The sequence below is a fragment of the Dermacentor albipictus genome, chromosome 1 (genome assembly GCF_038994185.2).
Source record: "Dermacentor albipictus isolate Rhodes 1998 colony chromosome 1, USDA_Dalb.pri_finalv2, whole genome shotgun sequence".
Classification (NCBI taxonomy): Eukaryota; Metazoa; Arthropoda; class Arachnida; order Ixodida; family Ixodidae; genus Dermacentor; species Dermacentor albipictus.
This window is the reverse complement of record NC_091821.1, coordinates 39,546,328-39,556,422: the sequence shown is the minus strand read 5'-3', so window position 1 is coordinate 39,556,422 and position 10,095 is coordinate 39,546,328. Positions and strand designations below refer to the sequence as shown.

Sequence of the window (10,095 nt, the reverse complement as noted above, 5' to 3'; positions counted from 1 at the left end):
GTCGGTACCAGTGGTACAAAGAGTAATTAAGTAGAAGTGGTCGCGCGTGTGTGCAAACCTCCGGCGTGACAGCGGACCCGCACGAGATTGTGGTGAGAATCGCCGACGCATTCCGGGACCCATCGATCGTGGAGGCAAAGTGTTCGTGCACTGCTGGATTGTCGCAAAAGTGCAAGCACATCTCGGCTGTTTCTCCTGGCACCTTATCCTGGAACATTTGGTGTAGTTGTCAGTCCCTTTAATGTTTCATCTCTACATTGCGTTTCAATGCTGTTCATATTGCAAAGATCGTAGTAAAGTGAAATGTTCATGTGCGTGCACCGTTGTAAGCAGAAGAGATCCTATTATGTGCCGAACTGCAACTTAGCTTCACCTTGTGCTGTGGCGCTTGGGGTTACCTATCACAATACATATCCTGCTTTTTTTTTCTTTTTGCCGACATGACTGTTCGTTTCCTATGGCTCATACGTTATTGTTTCACAATTTGTGCTCGAGCAACTGCGTGATATCAGTGGCGACTCAGGCAGAACTCATGAAACCAACTTTTGTTGTCTTTGTTAGTACCCTTCTTAAAGGGGCCCTGAAACTGGCATGCCGCATAATATAGATACCACGACCACCACAAGCTCTGTTCGCAGGACGATCAGACAGCCGTGTGTATTTATTGGTCTCTGTAAGTGATGTAGCTCCAGGCGTCCATCTCGCGTTTAGAGAGTGCCACACATGCCTGAACCACAAGTAGCAATGTGTAAAAAAAAAAAAAAAACTTGACCAGGACCTTGCTACCTTGCCATGCACCGTGTAGCTTCCAGCACACTAGCTGAGGCGAAAGGAGAAAGCAATGCATCAGTGCAATAACTACTAATTCCGCTTACAGTTCAATGATTCGAAAATTTTTTGCAGCAGGCGGTGTCCTTTTGTAGTGAGGTAACTATGATCAGTCGGAAGTGTTTCAGTGCCCCTTTAAGTGTTTGTTAAGTGCTTTAAGTGCATGTTAAACTTTTATGTCACTTACTTTCCATTTATTGATATGTTGATAGTAAGGACAGCTCTATATGCTCTCTGGAGGTCAATAATTATCATTCACTGATGTTAAGTCTGCACAAGTGTCTCCCCATGTTGTATTACCAGTGGTTTAGTTATGCTTCCCAGGACAGCCATTTGCACTGTATTCAACAAACTGGGAAGAAGCATAAATTATGGTACATATACCAGCTGGGGTCATTTGAATCAAACCAATTTTTCAGAGTACTCAACTCTGGTGGCCAAACTTTTTAAATACTCATCGTATGCAGGTTTGACACTGTTCCATGTTACTTCTCATGTTCTGTTTGGCCAGATATACCCTCATATGCTAAAAAGTGCAACAAAAATGGGCTTGAGTAAAACGTATGAGGCAAGTACAGTGAACAAAATATTGAGTGCATGTGGTTTATTGTGTGAAAAAATACAAGTAAGGAAAGGGACAACAAACAGCCATTGAAGAATAACCACAACTCTATGCACACAGATCATAAGTGAACTGCAAATATCTCGGAATACCATAAGATGAAAACTTGCATCAGAATGCGTAGTGTAAATCAGCACTTCAATGAAGAATACAAGTTGCAAAAGAATGTGCATTGCTAATTTACAAAAAGTGTGTTGAAGTTGAAGTCTGCAGGTTTGGCCAATGCAAACAAGTGCAGCATGTAGATCACATGGCAACGACCGTGTCTTGAAAAGTATGAAGTGGCTGAGTGGCATAATAAATGCTGGATTTCCAAACAGAAGACCGCACTTACTCTCAAGGCCGCCACGCTTTGATGGAGCCAAGGTCACACGCACAAATGCCTCTATGCAGTACAGGCTACTTGCAATATCGCCAGCCATGGCACGACTTCAGGTGAATCACCTAATGCCGAATATGCAAACGTGCCACTGGAATTCATCCTTTGGTGGCACAGCCACAGTTACATTTAAAATTTCACACATCAACTGAGCAGTCTCTGCAATTATGTTGCTACATGTAGTTAGAGAACAGTTAAAAAGGTGACTCAAGAATGCAGTGGAAATATGCTTCAATTTCACCAATGTCAATGCAATTGTTTTTACACATAACTAGTGCCGTCCTGAAAGTGGATGAATTTTTGTGTAGCACGTCACACGAGCATTCAGAACACCGAATGATGGCAGGCCTGTGAACGTATTTACGTTGCTACTATTTATCGTGTTCACAAACTTCTGTGGAAAAGTACCGATGTCACTTGGGCAGCCTTGCTTTCTGTAAGCCTTGTCCGTGAAGCCATTTCTAGTAGGAAATTTGCCACGTCTTTTTCTTCTCTTGAGTACTCTGCCATTATTGTCCGGAGGCCAGGTTGGCAAGCACATTCCTGTCACAAAACAAAAGCAAGAGTTGTAATGTCTGACATATCTGACGCGAAATGCAGCTTCTTTTTGTCATTCCAATAATGCACGTCAATGTATTAAATTCAATGTTGGAAGTAGGAAAGCCAGGCTTTTTGCATCAGTTAATTTGCACCCATCACACACCACAATCCTTTCACAAAGTTAATCCAGAAAACATGCTGCCGGCTAGGTAAAGACAGCTACCACATCACAAATATATAGAAAAAAATTGTCATATTTGCTATGTCCTTGTCCCTTATGGTGTTTGCAAGGCTTTGGTCCATGCTGTTAGGGGATGGGAAATCGTCCTGCAATGTCAGATAGAGTTCAGTTCAAGAAACCAGTGGTTAAGCAATGTGTGCACAAGTTGCAATTAATGTGCACCCATCACACACCACGTGCTACAATGCTTTTATGATGTAAATCCAGAAAGCATGCCACCGTCTAGGTAAAGACAGCTACCACAACACATACATATACAAAAAGAAATTGCCAGGGAAAAAGGGCTATCTCGACACCTTTATCTTGAGTCCCTCATGATCCAGACTACGCCACACACTCTGAACAGGAGCGATGGCAATCTGCCGTCAGTGTATGTGCGCTGCCTGCGTCACGTGTTCTAGACTATTTAAGCGAGCTGCTCGAGCACCTTTGTTTATTTTACCTGTGAACAAGGCTCCCGTGTGGGAGCCGAAACGTCTTCTTTTCTTTTAAATCTTTATTTGGTCGGCGAAGTGCCCCGGGTTTTTGTTTACCCTTTTAACCATGTTTCATCCCGACCAGATGGGCTTCCGTCAAACACTGAACTTCAAAAAGAAATTACCATATTTCCTTTGTCACTTGTTTGGTCCATGCTGTTGCGGTCAGGGGATGGGAGATCGTCCTGCAATGTCAGAGTTTAATCCCAAGGAATTAGTGGTGAAGCAATGTGTGCACAAGTTGCAGGCAGCCAATTTACCATGGTGGTCGTGCTGACAGGTGCATGGGGCAACACCTTTGCTTCTAATGGGGAGGCAACAGTTTCTTTGCTTGATTCATTCTGTAATGCATTAAAAGGTGTTGACATCTATTGCATGCTTGTAGACATGGTGTATGTACCATAAGCATATAAGTGCTGCACCATGTAGTCAAATTAACTTACTCTGGCTGACCGATACACACGTTGGCGAAGTCTTGCCAGTGAAAGCTCTTTCATATGAGCATCCTTGTTCTCATCATAACATGACGTCCTTGGCAGGTTTTCAGTTGGTACTGCATTTTTTTCAGCCGCTGTCTTTGACATGCTACATCTGAAAAAATAAATGAATTGTTTATGCTTTATTGTGCCTCAATATGGGCTGCACCCAGAATTTTTTTCTTTTTACCTCAGAAACAAGGCCACAATATTTATAAAAAAACATTTGCAAGGAAATGAAGCACGGTTTGAGTGTGCAAGGCTATGCAACGTTGTACACCGAATGTAGCATCTGCAAAACGTAGTTGAAAGCTGCTCATAACGCAAAGTACACAGGTGCAAACACCACCACATGACCGGAGTAGTTTTGCCACTGACTTGGGGATGATTTAATAACACAGATAAAGCTAACTTAGGTACTAATACTGCACATACATATGCGACACGTCAGTAGACGGCGGACGCCGTAAATTTTCCTCGAAACTAGCAAACGCGTGTAAAATTGACATGTGGCTGTCGCGTAAGTGGCAAACTTCTGCAATGAACGTGATAGGCTCGCCGTCGGTGCGAAATACCAGTGTCATATGGCCACTCTTGAGCACGTCGGAGATTCTCAAGTGCAAGTGGCAAATTCGTAATCAATCGCGCTGGGAAGTGCCCGCGTGCAGTGCGCCTGTGCTGCTTGTTCATCCGCACCACGCATGATATTTATTCCGCTTTAGCATGCCACATACGTGGCACGTTTACACTCAACACTTCCCGAACTTGCTAGTACATCATTCGCAAACATTTGAATCTCCGACGCCCGTATAAGTTGCGCGAGACGTGCTGGGCATCAAAAGCCTCCCGAGTTACAGCCGGGTGTAGCCAACGAGCGCAGAGGTGACGTTGCTCGCAGAAACCGCTGTGAAGCGTCGAACATGAGCTCTAATTACAGCCAATGTGGTTAACGAGTGCAGAAGAGACGTTCCTCGGTGAAACCGCTGTGACAGGTCTCGAACCTGTGCTCGAATTTCGCGTTGCGGCTAACATATGCAGCAAATAATGCATAGCTCAATCGCCAGTGCCCGCAATGCGAAACGTGTTTACATAAGGTGACACAGCGACATGTATAATGGCTACGCACAATGGTCATGCATTAGGGTCGAGTTCACAAGTTCACAATAGTGTCTCACCTGGTAAGGAGAAATTATCCCGTGCAAAATGCCGTGAGCAAACAGTCACTGTAAGCGTCACAGCCTTGCCGATGCGGAGGTTAGCGATCCACCTGGTTCTGCGGCTTCAGCCTTTCCACTCGGAGGGAAGTGCGTGAACGGAAATATCGCTATCCTTCCATCTCGCTGGCACGCACTGAGGAACACAGCAGAACTGCTTGGCCGTTCGCTTTTTCTTTGCTAGCAGCTTCATTCTTCCGTCCGCGACAGCAGCCTCTACGGCACACACGGCGACTGGACCTCCGTATTTCGTTTCTCCCTACTGCCGCTAGGTGTCGCATGAATTGCTGGAGTTGCGAATAGCTCGATTTGGGAGATATAAATATTGAATTAAATCATCGTAACCATCGCCTGTAGCTTCGCATCTGTGCATGCTTATGTCCAGGGCATAAATCAATGGACGTTGCAAGGCATTCCTAGGCGGACATCCGGGGGACGTACACCGCTGGTCAATCCATAAACAAACATCCTCTGGACGTCCACCGTATCAAAGTATGCGGACATTATGTTACGTCCCAAGAACTAGGTCCCCTGTTCGTACCACGGATATTGTTTTCCGGACGTGGACGTTCGGATCTAAATCGGATATCCACTGGATATCTGTGGTCCATTGGGAATGGACGTCAACTATACAATGGCGCAGTTGATCTCTGGTCACATCGATGCCTGGCGAGCGTGATGGCTCACAAAGGATATGCGTGATAACGCGTGAGCACTGTAAGCACAGAAATCATTCTGTGGCTCTGCAAGTAATAATAATGAGGCGGTCACATGTGCATGCACGTACCTTTTACGATCACGCTGTTCGTTATAATTAGAACCAGTCCACTAACCTGCCTCCGTGGGTACCTGTATGCTCTCCACCAGAAGAAGGAAATCCCATGGGCGGGTAGAATTAGATCGAATGTGGTTTATTTTATGCCGCATGTTTGAAGACTCGTTGATATTTCGCCGACAAACGTTGATGCCTCTATTGAACAAAGTTAGCTGTGGCTATAGCTTGAACGAACTCGAGGTCGGTTCTACGTTGGTATTTGCAAGCGCAGAAATGCTCAGCAAGGGAGCAGTTCGTCACTCAAATCCGAACAAAGTCATGCTCAGGATATTGGCGAAATGTCCAGCACGAATGACCTAAGGATGTCCGCAGGAGGATAAGAAGTGGATGTTAAAGTTAGTCCTATAATGATATCCACTGGATGTCCCCAGGACGACTGCTGTAGGACTTGGACGTCGGGATCTTATCCGGACGTCCGAGGGAGTTTCAATGCCCATTGGGAAGGAGATAATTTTTATAAGCCAGGAATGTAACTTATCGAAGAGATGTCCCCCTCCCCCAGTTGTAAGCAACTACTCTTCTCAATTGCATATCTTGTCCATTTTTTATTTCACTTTTTCTGTATTGTGTTTGGCAGGCCATTATAGTCTAAAACACTGCATTTTTCAGCATTGCTGCTGAAAAATGACATCACCTGTGGGCTGCTTATGATGAACAAAAGCATCTGGGGAACAGAAATTACAAATATAACACTCTCTCGTCTCTTGCTTTCAAAATAAAGCGAGGCTGACTGTCAAATGTATCGCCTCTTTCTATTTGCTCACTCTGGCACTAAATATTGCACACACATGTCCAATGTTGTGCTTCCATGAGCAGAGATGTCTTGAAGACTAGGAAGCTCGAAGGTTGTGTTCATTACTAAAGCTCTGGAAAATTGCTACTCTATTTCGAAAGGTGTAAATGGTGGCCGTTTAATGTATGCTAATGTATGAAGGAAAATTTTCACTAATTTGCGAAGTCTGCGTGATTAACGACTGAATATAATTTATGTGTTGTTTCATACAATAGGTGCAATAAATCTTGGAAATTAAGGGAGAGGTGATAAACCATGGGCTCTCAATTATTTAACTCCTACCAAAATATACAAAGCAAGATGTTCATGCAGCAGTGCTAATCAATGTTGCATTTCAACACCTGAAACTGCAGAATACGCTAAATTCCACAATAAAGTCACAAAGAAAACAGCAAGTTGAATTGTTAGTAAGGCATAAAAGATAAATATAAAGGAGCATAGCATTTTTAAGTTATTTTATATTCACTCTACAATATGTGTGTTAAAAAATATGAGGGAGTGGCAAGAGAAAGAAGAGGGGGAGGGGCAGGTTGAGCAGCCACCCTGGATGCCGAGAAGCCAAGTGATGCCACTGTGTGTGCATATAGTTATAATTTCTCTTTAGATACTTTCTGGTCAGAATTTGTCTTGCTGTGCAAAGAAGGCTATGTCCTTCTAATACAGGTTGCATGTTCCGAGAGGCTAGGCAATTTTCATGTTTGACCATTTTCAACAGGCACTGTTTATGGCTGCCAATGTCTTGTGGACTTGTATATGTTGACCAAATTGGTCATTGTGTTAATGCACAGTTAAGGAACTACTTATCATCCTTGAATGCTTTTGGGACAACTGCCAGCACATAAGAGGAAATGTGGATGCATCTAAACAGAGAGATACTGATTTGTTTAGTCACCACAACCAGAACACTATGGAAATAATGGAGGCCTTATATTAAAAGCGAAAAGGACAACTGCACTAACAAGCCACCAGCCGCATTTAGTGGAAAATAATTGTGGTTTATACAAGAGCACACTTCTCGTTAGCTTGGATTCCTCTCGAGATATTTTTATATTTACTAGTTTTTTTCCTTCAGTTCTGTGGCTGTTTACAAGGCATCCTCCACACATAAAAAAAAAAAACATGGGCTACTTTGAGAAGCATGACAGACCCCACAACACCAAAATGTTAATGAACACCGCCCTCCAACATATAAGCAGTAAGTTCGAAGGAAAAGACATGGGACTTGTAGAACACCTCAAGAAGACTTATCTTAACACAGAATAGACATCACATATGGATGCCGCGTCAAGGACATACAAGGGCATCAAAAACAACAAACTCGAAAGTCTCATAATGGTGGCAGAGGTTTATGCAGCGGCACAGTCATTCAGAAAGAACACCACCCCAGGGAGTGATCGAATCACGAACGCTATAATTCGCAACTTAAAACGCGACACATTAGCTCAACTAACAGACTTTCTTAATGACAACGTATGGAACCCTGGTACAGTGCCACAGGAACGGAAGGAAGCCAACATTAATCTCATAATGAAACCAGGAAAGCCCAAAAACATCCAAAATATATTACCTGTATTACTCACTTCGTGCATAGGAAAACTTTTCGAGAAGGTCGTCCAAATGGGTGGGGGGGGGGGGCACGCATATTGAAGATTGGGGGTTCTTTCCACACTCCATGTTCGGCTTTCGACCACACATTTCAGCACAAAACGTCTTCCTACTCTGAAAAGAGAAGGCACTCAACCCACCAAACGAAGGCGAGCATAGCATAATCCTAGCACAAGACATCAAAAAGCTTTCGATGTCATCTCCCATCTCACTATTCTCAAGGAACTTGAGAAAACTGGATGCGGAGAACAGACATACAATTACAACAGATCTTTCTTATAGAACAAAACGGCAGTAATAGGTATAGGGTCAACGATATCCACACACATCACACTAACCAACCAAGGAACTCCACAAGGCGCCATCCTATCCCCACTCCTCTTCAACATAGGAATGCAAAAATTGGCACCAGCTCTCAGGGAAGACCAAGACCTGGGGCTCACCATATACGCAGACGACAACATGCTATGGGATACCAGAAGATCATACGGGGAAAAACAGGATACACTGCAGAAGGCGATTTAGAAAGGGGAACGCAATTTTCGAGAGGAAGGCATGGAATGTGCACTGGAAAAATAAGAATTGAAACAAGTGAAAGCTAAATACTTGAGAACTGAGCACCCGGACACAAGCTTATTATTGTACGTACAGCCAATTCGTAAGATAGAAAAACTGGGAATACTAGGCACAAGGATAAAAGACAACGGGAGGGTGTCAAACAAGCTAGAAACATTAAATCAAACCACAACGAATGTGGCACATACGATTCACAGGGTCACAAAACCGGGGATGCTGATTTTGTTGCCAGCATCTTTGCCTCGAGAAAATACAAAGTGTAAATAGCACTCCACAGCTACACATCTGCCAGTGAAGCAACCTTTGTCCTGAGGGACTTCCAGGCACAATAACACAGAGATCTTGTGTTTAGTCAACACCATTTAATTTATTGCATCTGTTCATTTGGCATGTTCGTAACATTTGAAGCAGGCCCTACCCATACCTTTTCAAAGAGACAGACATTGAAAGAGTTTTTTTATAGGTGATCTGGAAGGGCGCACACATGTTTGGGAGCTTGTACTCACAATTCATGAAAGTGAGAAATTGCCATGCACTCGACTGTAACACCAAGCGAAAAAGGAAACCCGTACAGGTTTCTCTAAAGAAGAATGCTTCATGGTTGAAGAAAAATACATTCTGGCCCTGGGTATGAACTTGAAACCAATGCTTTTAAGGGGCAGTCGCTCTACCATCTGAGCTAACCAGGGGGCAAGCAAATTGCAGAGCAAGACTGAATTAAATGACAACTTGAAGTACGGGCACATACAATACGGCAAATCAGTTCTGCAGAAGGCCGCAAGGCAACAGAAGGTTCAAAGGGAAAATTGTTAACCACCTCAATGGAATAGAAACAAAGCAGGCGCTTGTGAAGCTGCAGGACGACCTTCGCCCTGCAGCGGACATAAGAAAGGCTGATGATAATGATGATGTTGACAACAGCATTGTCTACACATCAGGTATCTTACCTTGTTCAAAGAGGCCCTGAAACACTTTTCTTACTAATCATAGAATGACATCATTATTAAATTGTGTCACCTCATGAATCTCCTGCCGCAAAAGTTTTTCAAATCCTTAAAGCACAAGTGAAGTTAGTTATGGTTATCGGATCGATAAGCGGCTTGCTCTATCCTTTCATTTCATGCTAGCATGCTAGAAGCTACATAGGGGAGACAGCAAGGTGGTGCAAGAGAGAGCAGTGCCATGGAAGTGCCCCACCCGGATGTTGAACGTGGCGGTGGTGAGATCGCTCATTGCGGCTGCGCGGTATCTATGCTGCGCTTTTCGTCTCGAATGCCACATGCAGCAGATAAACAACATGCAACTGTTGTGTGTAGGTTGGCTGTGCAAAGATGGAACTGGTTTTTTCTGTCTTTTTGAGATTGCAGACACATATACTTTTAACTCGAATAAGCAATAATTATATTACTGAGAATGTTCTCACGATTATGAAATCAGCTAATAGCTCTTGGTGGGAGTGTGGCTGCAGCTGCTTGCAATGACAATGCACGACGACACTGCAGGAGCGAGA

General features: G+C 43.8%; 1 protein-coding gene across 1 annotated transcript; it reads right to left on the bottom strand.

Annotated features, from left to right (window-relative positions):
* Window positions 1-1,415: 1,415 nt before the first annotated feature.
* LOC139061078 (uncharacterized) lies at window positions 1,416-5,029 on the bottom strand. Its single transcript, XM_070540553.1, has 5 exons — window positions 4,738-5,029; window positions 3,530-3,677; window positions 3,347-3,427; window positions 3,212-3,271; window positions 1,416-2,372 (listed from the first exon to the last, which is right to left on the bottom strand). Exons 2-5 carry the CDS (start codon window positions 3,668-3,670, stop codon window positions 2,214-2,216), a joined length of 441 nt encoding a protein of 146 aa, XP_070396654.1. The 5' UTR covers window positions 3,671-3,677; window positions 4,738-5,029; the 3' UTR covers window positions 1,416-2,213.
* Between the last annotated feature and the right edge of the window lie 5,066 nt (window positions 5,030-10,095).

Excerpts from the sequence above, each read along its gene's own strand:
- LOC139061078 (XM_070540553.1), bottom strand. The coding sequence starts at position 3,670 with ATGTCAAAGACAGCGGCTGAAAAAAATGCAGTACCAACTGAAAACCTG. Across the intron at positions 3,428-3,529 it reads GTGTGTATCGGTCAGCCAGA|AATGAATCAAGCAAAGAAAC; the intron begins GTAAGTTAATTT and ends AATGCATTACAG. Across the intron at positions 2,373-3,211 it reads CAAGTGACAAAGGAAATATG|GAATGTGCTTGCCAACCTGG; the intron begins GTAATTTCTTTT and ends GTTTTGTGACAG.